This window comes from Barbatula barbatula (assembly GCF_947034865.1).
Source record: "Barbatula barbatula genome assembly, chromosome: 1".
Lineage (NCBI taxonomy): Eukaryota > Metazoa > Chordata > Actinopteri > Cypriniformes > Nemacheilidae > Barbatula > Barbatula barbatula.
This window is the reverse complement of record NC_136766.1, coordinates 27,250,295-27,265,012: the sequence shown is the minus strand read 5'-3', so window position 1 is coordinate 27,265,012 and position 14,718 is coordinate 27,250,295. Positions and strand designations below refer to the sequence as shown.

The following is a 14,718-nucleotide window of genomic DNA, read 5'->3' as shown; positions in this document are numbered from 1 at the left end:
ATGTACCATCATTCAGTTAAAATCAGAAAATGCACTGCCGCCCCGGAAAATGACTATCCATCTCAAACTCCTCCCCTTCAATTGTCAGTCTGCTGCCAGTTTCATTTCAAAATCAATGCAACAGCTGTTTTTACCGCATTTTCTGGTTCACAGGGTTTTAAACTGTGCATTTATGAAGCAGATTTTAAAGTGAAATTTCCTGTTGTATAGACTTAGCTTAATGGTTATGTGGTGTAAAAGTCCATGTACATGTAATTTCATGCATGTGGGGGTGCAAGCTGGCAGTGTAAGCAGAAATGCAATGATGAGGAACAATGATAGATATCAGCCAAACGATTTTTATCTACGGTTCAGCCCAGGTTTCTGCATGAATGTGCAACATTTGCCAATATCTTTGGATAACAGAGTCTGCCAAATGTATAAATATAAAAAGTATCCTTCTCAGCAATGGTGAACAATGCATGAAATAGGCAGGGTTGGCAGTTATTTACAGAAAATTCCACACATTGCAGATTTCTGAAGGTAGCCATAATAAGTTTGTTTTGTCACAATGTAACAAACAGAAAGCAGATGTACTGGAGGAGTGCTGGCTAATGCCAGGTCCAAACATAATCCGTGTGCAGTGCGTATCTTTTCACGTGCCCATGTTAACGGATTAGATCATTCACACAGCACGCATATCTTAATAGGTTAGGATAATATAACTTCACGTAAGCATCAAGTGTTTTGAAGTACCATCCTAACATCAAAACTACAGATAAAATATCATTTAAATAGTACGTTCTTTTCAGCTATTGTGTTGAAAATAGTCCTGAAAAGCTTTATAATTATATTTCTGTGCTGTCCTACACTTAAAGCCACAATATGTAAATTTGGTCCGCTAGATGGCACACTTTCAAAACAACAACAAAAGGCCAAGCTAAATGACGTTATGTAGGAAAGTGGAATAATGGGACGATTTTACCATCTAGAGGCGTATGGAGATCGCCCATCATGTTCACAGACGAGGTAATGAATTAATTTTATCTTATGTCATCGGAATGAACTAGCTTGCAAGAAACATGGAATGGAATGCTACGTTTGCCCGCAAATGATATCGGACTTCGTCAATTGATTTGGTAGCATAATGCTACAAGTTTTTTTTAAACAGTCATACAGTCGTCGTTTAAAAAATAAACTACGTTTATGTTTTTTTGGGTTTCCTTCACTCGCCAAAGAGTTTTCGTGTCCATAATAACAGAACAACAGATGCTCCGTCCCAGAGGCTGTATAAACACTTCCGCATTTGCGTGTTGCCTAGTTTCAACAACCGGAAACTGAGGGTATTGTGGAGCACCGGATATTAAATCACTGATATGCGACAAATACAAGGGAGACAAGGAACGGGCCATTATTTTAAATAGGAATGATTTGCACATTCTTGGGAACATTCGGGATAATGTAAGTACACAACTGCATGAAATATATCACACTGTGGAAGTGATTTTTGGATATTTCACAACAAAATCCTTCCATATTGCTTTTTAAGTTTACGGTGGATGCTATATCTATCAACCACTCGCACTAAACATAAAACAGGGAATCACAATGATGAAAATAGCGGATTTCATAAACCCCTTTTAAAAACGTATGTTTCGTTCAATCATTAAGCGGCAATACCCATACTCATTGTTGACTGAATCACACAGAAGACGCGGACCGCTAGTGCGCTCCAAACGTAGTATGTGTGGAAGCACAATGGCTCATGACCTATCTGTACTGCATACATGTTGCTCTATGCACCGCATACGCACTGCACACAGAGTATGTGTGGACCCGGCGTAAGGCTTTTTCCAGGTGGAAGATAAATCAGGCAAAATTCATAAGACAGACACAGTTAATTCTTACCTGAGTGGGGAAGCGTAAAAGAGACTCTGAGACTCTCTGGAGAACCGGCAGGCCGCGTCCATTTACCCTGACCGTTTCACTACTGTCTCCGGCTTCTTGTTCCGTCGGTGTCTGGGAAGAACCTTCTAGAAGCATTTCTCTCACGCACTGTGGATTGAGGTCAACATGGAAGTCTGCAGAGATCTTACAGCCTTTGGACAAATCAAACAAGGCTAGGATGATGAAGAACGGCTCAACCTGCAAGGACAGAACAGTGGAATGAATGTGGGTTTTCAGTTGTTGCACCCTTTACTGTGACCACCTTCCCTTAAACACAATGTTTAGCAAAACCTTAACAATTTTCAAAGATGTGTTTTATGCTGGTATGAATCATGGGGTTTGCGGCTTGAAGATATTTATGTGTTTAGCCAGTTAAGACGGCACTCTGCATGGTTTGAAGGTTTTTAGGGTTTTTAGGGTGACTTATTATTTGAGGACTGCATGTATGGTTTTGCTAACATGACTGGATGCATTAACCAGTATTCACAATGACTTTTCATAGGCAAACCAAATTTTGTGTGACTAAGCACAAACTTGGTTTTAGTTTTCTCATACGGTCCCACTCATTACAATTTCATCCTGTGAATTTCACTATCAATACTGTAGCATTTTAAACCATGTCACAAAACGGGACTTCTACTGTAAAAAATGAGACACGTAAGAGAAGTATGTAAAGATCAGTGGTCACTCACATTGGTTAAGACTCCATCGGTCTTCTCACTGACGCATCCTTGCAGACTAAAGGTCAAGTCATGACAGTTAACCATGAGTCTTCGTCCAAAGCGCTCTTCAAATGGCTTGACATCAGGCTCAATGCCTGAGAAATCTAATTTCTGAAGAGAAAGAGGCCGATGTACTTTGTTCATTTAAATCATCAGTTTAGACGTCTGAAACAGCTTCACATTTACTGTAATAAACTAACCTGTGTGTCAGGATCAAGGGTGAAGATCTTCTGCCGGCCCTCATTTCTGTTCATTTTATTCAGCTGATCGGTTTCTCTGGCATACTAGAGAAAACCAAACAAAACACGGATGAATTTCTATGCATCTGTACTACAGTGTTAAAGGGGACATATCATTCAAATTATCATTTTTCATTAAGCTTCTAAAAAATGTATTTAAAGTCTTAAAAGATTCAAATTGAAACTGCACTGCAAACCCACATTAACATTCTGTATCAATGACCAGTCATTGTGTGCAGTACTCAGCGGCTTGTTTTGTTCAATTGGGCAATAATAAAAAAAAGTATTAAGTTGGAAATAGGATAAAAAATAGCATGAAAACCATTAGTAGTAAGTTATGATTGAAATGAATAAAGTACCTTCATAATCTCTGGATGAAGACTTCGTCCAAAGCTCTCAGCGATGTTCTCCGGCTTCCCCTGACTGCTACTGTCGTCGTCTGTGTCAATGTTAAAAAAGGCTTCATTAACTCTGAGTTGGGTACTAATAATAAGAAATATAAAAACAAATATTTGATTTTTGGTGTTTGGTAAATACTTAAGTGTGTAGTTACCAGGGTCACCCAGGTCCCAACTAGTAATACCGCAATAGTAATCTCAATGAAAGACTTTACACCCAATGCAAACTTTAGGAAACATATGAGCCCAGACAAGGAAACCAGAGAGACAGTCAGTGAAATGTCATTTTCAAGGCCCTGTGCCACCACGATTAGAGACAGTCAGTAAAATAAACACCTGCATGATTTATATATTCTATTCAAGCTTACAACAAACAGAAGGAGCTGTTCCCCAAATATGGATTTGTAAATATTAAGCGGTAGTGAAGTCTTTGAGACGGATGGTTCTACAGTAAACGTCACTTTAACTTTTGTTTATACTAGGGATTTTGAATGTGAATTATTGAACTTTACCACACAACTTGTCCTGCACAGTTTGTGCTGTGGACATCAATGTTTCCTTATATCCTGTTGAGAAGTGTGCTGTTACTTTACAAAATCTCATACAGAAGACTTGCATTGAGGGAGCATATCCCAGAATATCACACGCTTTGGCCAAAAAGCAAGTATTATACAGTGCAACCACCCAGGACTCCAAAGTAACATGTCAAACAACATTTGCATTTACTTCCGAAATCCTGTTGTGCAATGTTGTGTTCTATATCATGCATATAATGCAATCTGAACAATCATTTTGAGGGTTGAGTAAGAACTGTTTCAAACGTGTTATTGAAAATTTCATTTCCTCATGAAAGGTCTTACCACAGACACTGGGAGTTGTTATGAGTGTCTTTATTGAATAGGACAAAAGAAGCATTCCTTCCTGACTCCTCAATGTGAACAAAACCTCCCTAACGTTTCATTAATCAGAAAAATCTGAGATATCTGCGATAGAGAAAATATTTACTCAGACAACCGGCACACAGGAGGGTGTCTTCTATAGTAAAATAACATAAATACACAGACACGTGTAAACACTGAACAATTAATCTACTGGCCTTGTTTGTAATACAGAGAAAACTTCAACAATTTTCAAAAAGCTCACTAAAAACACACGTTTGAGTATTGGAAACTAGCAGAACAGGAACTATGTACAGGAAGTTGTACAAAGAAGAGTTTCCCTATTTGTTGTTCAAACCAAAGTTTCTTTTGTTGATGGCGGATGGTCTTTGGTGATGATTTGGACTTAATGTCAATGATTTTATGGTTGGAATCACATGATTTAGCCATGAGACAATATGGTGCAAGTTAAAAAATTCAAACATTTCATACAAGACCATTTTCATGTCAACAAATTTGGGCCTTGAAGGACTAGCACATACTAAGTGTCTATATCTTAGGAATGTAATGTTTTGTGCCCGTGTCGCCCGTAAATATGTTTATAGCTGTACGTGTATCAGTGTTCTGTTCACAGTGTGTGAATTATGTACAAAGAGAACCTTCAGAGGGTTCTGATCCGTTCCTCCGGTCCTCTGCTGTGTTTAGTAAGGCCTGTTTCAGAGTGTTCACCCATTCCTCCATCTCTGCCTCGCTGTCCGCTGCCAGATAGTGACTGTATCGCTCTTCCATCTTTAGCTCGAAGCCGTTGCGCCGCATCTTAGGACACTGCAAGAAAAGTGCTTTGTCAGTCAGTGGAGAAACATAATGATGTCTTTTAGGAGCTGTTTGCGATTGGGATGTAATAATAATGGATGAGTTGTAGTCAAAAATGTATGTTTACTGCATGCAAACAATAGCATGTGTTTCATGGATGACAGCTAGAAGGACATTGGGGCAAATCATAAGAGAAAAAAATCTTTGGTTTAAACAGTTGCCGTTAAGACCCTTTTTAAAGTCAGTTAAAGTTTTTTGTACTGTATTATTTTTTCTACCTGAAAGGATATTGTAATTGACTAAACTATAGGGTTTAACTACAAGCCATTTACAAAAAACTTGTCTGGAATGGATATTGACAAATTCAGAGCATGTACCGGAATCACATCACTGCAGGAGTCCAGATAGATAGAGCCTTTTGATTCTTTGTAGTTTTTCTCATCTTTGTATGAATTCATAATATAGGAGCCGTCAGGCAGCTGAGACAGGTAGAAATATCTCCTTTTAAAAACCTGAAAGAAAAAACATTGCACTATGTGTTATACAAAGGCAGAAAATACATTTCCATACTGTCATAGTCATAACCATGTTCACCCTTCATATTTACAGTTAAAATCCTAACTCAGCAGCATTTTAACTGTTGTCACTATTAGATTAGTTCAGATTATTCAAATCTTAAATCTCAGACTAATTCGCAAATATCTATGCACCCAACGTTACTATGACTCCCCTTTGTGACAAGGTGGTGAACTTGCAGGCTCTCCCCCTTGGGGAGGAAGACCCAACCCCTCCGTGTTGAGTTCTGTACCCACCTTGCGCCTTTACTTGAACCACAGGCAGAGCTTGGGTAGCTCTGAGCAGCTCTTTGTCTGTTTTGGAGCACAGCGCAGGGAGAGCTGTCCCCAAACAGAGATTGGTGCACTGGGCGGTGTACCGGTCCCAAGATCTCCCGTGCCCACTGGCAGTGAGAGCTCACTCCACCCAACACTTTTGCTTCGGGCAGCTGTGCATACGCTTTCAAAGCGCCTTCTCCCGATCTCCAGGCGAGACAGTGCACTCTTCTGCCTCCCTACTTTCCCCACTGGGTGAAAAAAAAGGCATTCTATCCATCACTAAGCATCCCTTCTGGTTACGAGCCGGGCGGAGCGGCTCATATACCAAAGCTTGGTAGAGGCAAGTTTCCCTCTCGAGGTGAAAACCCTGTTTACTTGAGCTGATGCTCCACACACAGTGACTCCCCCTTTGGGTCGTCCCGTCTGACGTATTTCTCACCCACTCGGTTCCCCGCTGGTGAAAATGTTCCCTGGCACCCCTGTTTGGGTTGTGCACCATTCTCCCATGAGTTCTCCCCAATTGGCGAGACCATGTGTGTAATGTCCACATATCACCTCCCAGTCGGTAGGATGTGGCCTCCGTAGCACATGCTCCTCCCTCGAAGTTCCTGCACTCCCCAGTTTCCCTCATGGTGCCGGGCGGCCTTCTCCTATTTAGAGTAGGAAGGCCTCCGCCTGTGACGGCCATTGGTAAGAGCCCTCGCCCTTATTCAATTGTTGCCTTATTTTTTTCACTGGAAGATCATGATTCGCGGCAGTGCTCACCTGTGACTCGCCTAGGCCGGTCAGGGTCGCGCCTTTGAGGTCTTGATACGGCGAAGCTCAGTGGCGTTTGTATAGGAACCCCATCTGTCGGTTCGACACAAAGTCGAGAGACCAACAGAAAGTGAATGTCTTGGTTACGGATGTAACCTCAGTTCCCTGATGGAGGGAACGAGACGTTGTGTCCTTTATGCCACAACAGTTCGCCTGCTGCAGCGACCTGGGTATCCTTCCCAAGTTCCTCAGCCCAAACGGTGAATAAATGGGCACCGTGCCAATCGCCAATTTCATTGGCCTTTTAAAAGGTACAATCAGAGTTGATAGGTTCTCATGATCCAACCCCATCATTTTGTTCGACACAACGTCTCGTTCCCTCCATTAGGGAAGTTTTTTTAGCATGTCTTTCCATCTTTTAATGTACAGTAGGACTCACTTCATCACATCGGTATAGGGCTGGTTTCTTTTGGCTTACTTTATGTTGAATATCCCTTTATGCAGGACCTTACGTTTGTGGACAAATTAACATTGGGATATAAAAACGTTTGTGCTTGCCTTTGTAACTGATATCCCGACTTCTGACAACATCGGAAGTGTAGGTACGTCACTTGTGCATAGAGTGTCGTGACCCTAGCCTTGTCTTGGTTGTGTGTACTGTATTGTTGTTGTCGAACTCGTGGGGAGCTGTTTTGACAGCTCCGCACGTGTTCGGTGTCTACGTCATTTGCCCCGCCCTCCGTGTCTTCGCTAGGCTTTCCCCGCACCGGGTTTCCATCACGATCACCTTACCACTCATTCATTCTCTCATGCCCCTTTAACTCGTTCACATTAGTGATTAATTAATTCTCACCTGTAGCTTGTCCCCGCTGTTTAGTTCCCCTCTATTTAGTCCCTCTTGTCCTCTCGTTCTTTGTCAGATCGTTGTATGTGTTACTTTCGTTCCTGGCTCCTCTTGTTATCGTCTTAGTGAAAGTCATAGTCACAGTCCTGTTATTTATTTTCTTAGCCTAGTCAAAGTCCTCGTAGTTCTGTTCTCTTGCTTTCAAGTTTTGTTTTTGTTTGCCCATTAGTTTGCGTTGACGCTCTGGACCTTCGTGCTTTGCACGGTGCTGGCTCATCTCCACTCAACCCGCATCTCTCGTTTGGCTGGCCGACGGGACAAGGTTTTCCCCGCCGTGCGCCTTTTCCGCATCTAGAACCTCTCCTGGTCTGGGTCTTCAAGCAGCTCTCCCGTGAGTGCCGTCGGGTCGAGTCATCTCCCCACGGACTCCCGTGGTTTCTACGGATTCTCCGTTCCTGTTCTCCCATAGTGGGTTTCGTGTTCTCCCGTAGGTCCCGACGGGTCGAGACCTCTCCCCGCCGGGCTTACGCGGTTGTGTCTCCAGGCTGGTGCCAGAGTGGATTATCTGCCTTGTACAATAAACATCTCTTGTTTGCCCTGCATCTGAGTCTCCGAATCTTCTTCCTCGTCTCAGTGTCATGACATAGAGCCCGTAGATTGTATAAAAAGATTGCATTTTGAAATGGAAGTGGCTCCAGTTGAAGGGGAGGAGTTAACGGATGTCTAAAGCCCTTCTCACACAGAGATCCTGGAAAATATGCAGGGATCGTAATATTTTGTTTCACAAGTTCACCTATGCAGATAATAGCGATTGCAAGAGAGGAAATATACGCTTATTTGGTGTGCTGTCTGGGGAGCGGGCTCCGAGCTTGCTGGTCCATTTTGAACCTGAAACCATATCCCCTTAACAAAGCGAGTGCACCGAGCTCGGAATCAGGGAAGGATAAGAACATCATTCATTCACACTGCCAATGATGTTCTGGAATCTCTTCGAGCATTCACATACACCGTGAAGATCCGTGAGAAACGTTCTTTTTTAGCATTTAGATTTTGAGTTTGGTGATTATGACTCTTCCATTCATCCATGATTTAGCTAAAGTCAAATTGTACACATATTTCTTGTCATCACTACACGGCTTTTATGGCCTTTTGTTCATATAGGGCGCTTTCCGGGAATGATCCCGTTAATGTTACTAGGTCCCCTTTCCGGAATCCCTTTTCAGATCAATCCGGGATGTGTTTGCGTTCACACAGAAGGCAATTTTACAGCACTTTTCTGGGATCAGTGGTCTGTGTGAATGGGGCTTCGGATATTGCATTTTCACATTTTAACTGAACATGAATTATAAAAAGAGAATGACATACACTGCTATTTACAATAAATGCAGCAATATTTCAATCAAAAATAGGAATTGTAATTTTAAGTTCACAGCGACTTTAAGGTGGAGGAATCTCCAAAGTCCATGTAAATGGTGACTGTTGTAGCTATGTGAGATGAATAGAGATGAATAGATGATTCCCTTAATCCTACTAACCTTCATGGAAACAGACAGACTGCTGTTGATGTTGGCTTTCTGCAGCCACCCCTGCTTCATCACACCACCTCTCTGAGAGCACAGAGACGACGAGTCCTAACACACACACACACACACACACACACAATAAACTAATAGAGCAGTGCTGTAAACTGATCTCAATATGAAACACTCAACACATTTGTAAGATTCATCGTTCTGATACAAGTATGACACAAACATTTTTGCACATCGCTTACAATTACACATACTCATGGCAATGAGTCACTTTTTCCTTGCAAATGCACCCAGCTTCATCACACAGACATTGCCACAGCACAGTTAAGCACCAACAAAGCTTGAAAGGCTTATCAAATATTGGTATATTCATAAAGACAGACTGGATTGATGTTGTACTTCTGTTTCTATAGAGGTACAGACTTGTGCATGTGCATACGTGTGTGTGGGGAGACCTGCATGTCTGATCTAATTGAATTGGCCTGTCCGCTATTATGAATGTGCCTTTCTCCTGCTCTCCACTGTAATATAATTGTCCAAATGCCCTTCTTCCCTCTTTCTTCCGACATTTCTCATTCCTCTCTGCGTTTAACAGCCCCTTTGAGACTGATCCATTGCTTGCACCTTGTCCTCTAGTCTTGTACTCAGATAATTGATTTAACTGCATGTCAGGCATGTATTAAAGCCAACATATACAGTACATGACTGAAAGGTAATGCTAAACGTATGACTTACTACACAACGTTCCTACTCAACTTATACAATGAGTTTACTGTTGGTGGTATTTAGGTTTGTCAGTGGTCTCCCTAACCCTAAAGATGCTCTTGTGGATATCCAGCATTCACTTTTGTGTCATTTTTGCATGTAATTTAACTAATGAACTTGAAGTGGAATGGTCTAGACTGGATGCGTTGTAACATATGTCGATAACTGTGATTATGCATATTTTGTAATACTACACTGTCATGATCCTGCCTCTCCTTGTCTTGGTTTTCGAGTCTTGTGGCAGGATCATGTCAGTCCCATGTGTTTTGTGTGGAGAAAGAGCATTGTTTTGGTTTAAGAAGCCATGCTCTCTCTCCAGTGTCGCGTCCATTAGTCCCGCCCCCTTGTTTCCCCGGTTAGCGGTCCATTAGTGTTAGTCTTGTCTCCAGCCCTGATCCATCTTTCCCTTAGTGTTTCAGTCCCCTCACCTGCCTCGTGCAATCCTCCTGTTAGCTTTCCCTTAGTGTTTCATCCTTGTCACCTGTGGCCACTCTCCCTGTGTCATCAGTCCTTGTTAGTGTTTCCCTTTATCAAGCCCCAGTTTTCCCTCTGTCCCTTGTCGGTTCATTGTCATTATATGTTATCGTCATCCCTGTTGAAGGCACCTTGTTGGATTGTACCTGTTTATGGATTATCTTGTTCCTGTTCTAAGTTTGTGGACTTCTAGTTTATTTATTATTCTTATTACCCTGTTGTTTTGTTCCCCTTGTGGAAAGTTTTAGTTTACAGTCTTGTTTTAGTTAATGTTTTCCCCATCGAGGGTCTTTGTTTAAATAAAGTTTTGTTATTTAACTCTGCTGCCTGCGCTTGGGTTCTGTCCACACAACCGTGACACTACACATTAAAATATCTGTCTCACACGTGGTAGTTTTGCCTTGAAAACCAAAATGGCTACAATCTTTTTCTCCGCCTCTCTATGAGAATGATTTATTGGATTGGCCAAATAAAACATCTCAATAATAGGCGAATAAAGGATTGTTATCTTCATAGATATCACAATTATATTATTATCGTGAATTCTTCTGGCCTTTATAATTGTGTAGTATACATATGATATCGTGACAGCCCTAGTTTAGACGCACACATTCAACCTACTGCACACACACAAACACATGCGGGGCAGAGCAGCAAACTCCTTTCATCTAATTTTATCTTAATCTGGAGGACATTTCAGTATGTGGCTATCAATAGAACACAAGGGTCAGGTTGCATGTAATGGGCCTTTCTTCTGGCTGTCTGGTCTTTACCTCAACATCTGATTATTACCTCACAGAAGCCCCCATAACTAACATTCGTACTGTTTTCAGAAGAGCAGAATATTTCAAACATTATCCATCACATCCGTAAGGGCTGCTTCACATATTGCGCAAATAAGCGGACATCATGTTTTCCTACACAACAGATTTCCACGATCAAATATTAAAAAGCTTTTACCTCCTCTCCCTCATCCACCTCAAACACTTGGCTTGGAAGCTTCTCTGTCTTCATCCCTTTACTGCAATGGAGAAAAAGTATCGGACACCATATTTTGGAAATAGGACTGTGAAACCCTTGGCAAATAATTTGCAAACTACAACATACCAGGGCAGCATCCGGAAATCTCCCGAGTAAGCCTCGTAATTATAGTTGATGACGTGCCAGTCAGTTTTGTCCATCTTAATGCACTGCCAAGGAATGAAAGTACTGCTTAGTGATAAACACTGGAAAATATGATATCTTATTAGTTTGGAAAGCTGTGGGCTTAGCTTTGTTTTGGCAGTGAAAAGTTCAGTGTAGTCTTTACCTCTCTGGCGAAAAGGCTTTCAGCTTCGTTTTCTGCATTTTGAGGAACTGAAGAAATGATGGTTCTCCTTTGACGTTCAATCTGGCACTCCTACAATATATTGCAATCAATCCTGTGTTATGTTTTGTATCAAGACCTCAAATCTCACAGGTTTACATAATAAATGCATTGTACAAAAACTACTAAATACAATCAAACAGTGACAAATACATCTTTAATTGTAACGGTTTACAGTAAGTAATCATGTTTTAATATAAGAAAACATTAATAAATATGAATACATGCTTAACATTTACCAATATGAATACATGCTTAAAACAATATTGTTAGTTCATGTTAGTGAAAATAGAGTTGTTCATGTCATCATGCATTAACATATGATACAACTTTTGATTTTAAAAGTTCTAACGGAACATGAACTGAAATTAAAACTATTGTTGAAGTATTGTTCACCGTCAGTTCATGTTAGCTATAAATTAACTAATATATAAAAAAATACTGTACACCCTTATTTGAGTCTAACCCTAAATGTTTTATTTCTTTGCTATTTTTTGTGTTTATTATTAGTAACTTTCTTTTCATGCGATTAAGAAAATCTATTTAAAAGTGAAAGATCTCTATTATAATTCCTACATTATTAAAACGTACTCCCTTAGAGAGTTGTAAATTCCTTTACAAATTCAGACCAGTTTGTGAAAGTATTTGTGAAATCAGTCACCCATTCTCAGTCAAATGAAGAGTCACCAGGCTACTTCCTGTCACATGACTTTTAATCAGCATTTTGCTGTAACCACTTTATGTTCACTATGCTCCAGGAGCCACAAATAAGGTGTTGTTTATATAGCACTTGTTAAAAAAATTATTGCAGTATTTTATGTCCTCCGATTGCTTATCCACAATTCAGAATGTAGCCTGGTAAAAAGGTTGGGTCCGCGTGTACAAGAACATTTTGCAAAAGTGTATATTTCAGAAAAATGTTTGTGCATTACTTACTGATACATCATCAGCTGGCCACAGCAGCAGGTCTCTCTGTGGATCACTGTGGATTTGAGCTTTCCTCTGGAACACCACATTTTCATAGTCCAGTGGCTCGATGATCTTCGGCTGCTCCTGCACACATACAACGCATAATGAGATGGCTTCCTAAAGCACACCTATGCTGTTTATGGATAGAATGTCTGTCCCATTCATATTGCTGTTACAGAAATACACAGCCTGTTATTGTTTTGGGGTAATCTGAATTGTAGCTATTTATTTATATCGCGTGACGCGCTTTTTACAATTTTAAATGAAGAGAAACACAGGTAATATATTATGCAGACTATCAATTCCTATATGGGGTAATAATAATTTACACAAAAAGTTACATTTAAAAATAATATTAACAAGTACAAAATTCTAAAGCTGATTTCAGCATCCCCCCGGCGAACAACAGTGGCGAGGAACCCAAAACCAGGCCCAGCCAGGGGAACCAGTTTTCCTCTGGCACTACCGCTGCATCTCTACAAGCTCGACAGTGCTTGTACAACTGGGCTAAATATACAAATAAATAAATAAAAGATGAAGATGATATATTTAATATTATCTTAATATTCTAATAGCAAATTGCAGTTGCAGTTTTGTTGTGTAGTGGGGACACATGTCAGGTCGCCACCTCCCTCTTTCAGCTCAACCATCTAGTTACAGACCTCGGACCCTGTTGTTATACACTATTATAAATTTCCACATGTACACATTTTAGTACATTTGCTCAAAGCAACCTTGCACATTTTGTATGAGCTACAGAAGCTTTATAATTACACAAGGGCTTTTAAATTCAGATTTAAATTGGGCGAGCGTGTCTAATCCTCGAATAATATCAGGAAGGCTATTCTAGAGTTAAGGTGCTACGTATGAGAAAGCTCGACCCCCTTTGGTGGATTTAGTTATTCTAGGTGTTATCAAAAGTCCTGAGTTTGAGATCTTACCCTTGAGATCTTAGAGAGCGTGATGGGTTGTAGTGTGATAGAAGCTCTGTTAGGTAGGTAGTGGCTAAACCCTTTAAGGCTTTATACGTGATTAAAATAACTTTTAAGTCAATACAGTACTTAATGGGTAGCCAGTGAAGGGTTGATAAAATTGGGGTTATGTGATGGTATTTTCTGGACCTGGTTAGAACTCTAGCAGCTGCATTCTGAACTAACTGTAGTATGTTTATTAATGATGCAGGACAACCACTAAGTAGTGCATTACAGTAGTCAAGTCTTGAGGTCACAAATGCATGAATAAGCTTCTGCGCGTCAGCAACACATAGAGCATTTCGTAATTTGGCAACATTTCTAAGGTGGAAAAAGGCTGTTCTTGTGACATTTGAGATGTGATTTTCGAAATGACAGATTGCTGTCTAATATAACGCCTAGATCTTTTACTGTATTTGTTGGAGTAACAGTATATCCATCAACTTGCAGTTTATAATCAGAAATATTCGGTTTGCGTGTCTTTGGTCCGATAAGTAATATTTCTGTTTTCAGAGTCGAATTCAGAACTTTCAGTAAACATCTCTAAAACTAAAAGTGAATCATGTGATACAGCTTACACACACATCTGACTCTGAGCCGTCACGCTTGTGTCATGGTGATCTTCATCTATTGTGCTCGCTCAGAAGGGAAAGTTTTTCACAGAAGGAACATAAAATGTAGGCAGTGATAAGATTAAACTGAATATGAACCTGGCATGATAAGTGATTTCAATAAACTTACCTAATAATAAACATACTTATTGTGTTTCAGCCCTGATCAGGCCCATGTTGCACAGCGCCAAATGAAAACAAATCAAACGACCCGTCTTGTTTAGCTAGAGATATATACTGTAGATGGAGAGTGACAGTGTCATGCAACCATCTGAATTATACAGCCTCATTCCGGTAAGATAAATTATGTCTAAAGTTCAGGACTGCATAAAGCTGCCTATTGTTTCTCAGTTTTAAAGCAGGTGACAGGATCAGTGAGGCTTGAATTTATAATCCCTGAGGTCTTTGTGGATATTTCAACTGAAATCAAAGGAATAAAAAATGAAAATTTCAAGCAATTTATAACTAATTCTTTTTGATCCTTGCAGCAGGAAATGCTTTGAAATTACATAAGAAAACGAGTCAATACGTTTTAAAACATTAAAGAAGTTTTAATATTGTACTTGCAGGGAAACACACCATTCAAATATAAAGATCTGCAGATCTTCAATCTGTTTTCAT

General features: G+C 40.4%; 1 protein-coding gene across 2 annotated transcripts in view; it reads right to left on the bottom strand.

Moving 5' to 3' along the window:
- Window positions 1-14,718, bottom strand: part of dock11 (dedicator of cytokinesis 11) — a 55,452-nt gene that overhangs the window by 37,179 nt on the left and 3,555 nt on the right. For both annotated transcript variants that reach the window (XM_079461558.1, XM_079461559.1), the window contains exons 2-12: window positions 12,483-12,599; window positions 11,490-11,579; window positions 11,288-11,370; window positions 11,141-11,201; window positions 8,945-9,040; window positions 5,354-5,488; window positions 4,823-4,988; window positions 3,247-3,326; window positions 2,849-2,932; window positions 2,619-2,759; window positions 1,888-2,124 (exon numbers count right to left, since the gene is read on the bottom strand). In XM_079461558.1, coding sequence (XP_079317684.1) covers window positions 1,888-2,124; window positions 2,619-2,759; window positions 2,849-2,932; window positions 3,247-3,326; window positions 4,823-4,988; window positions 5,354-5,488; window positions 8,945-9,040; window positions 11,141-11,201; window positions 11,288-11,370; window positions 11,490-11,579; window positions 12,483-12,599 — 1,290 coding nt within the window. The remainder of the gene's footprint in view (window positions 1-1,887; window positions 2,125-2,618; window positions 2,760-2,848; window positions 2,933-3,246; window positions 3,327-4,822; window positions 4,989-5,353; window positions 5,489-8,944; window positions 9,041-11,140; window positions 11,202-11,287; window positions 11,371-11,489; window positions 11,580-12,482; window positions 12,600-14,718) is intronic.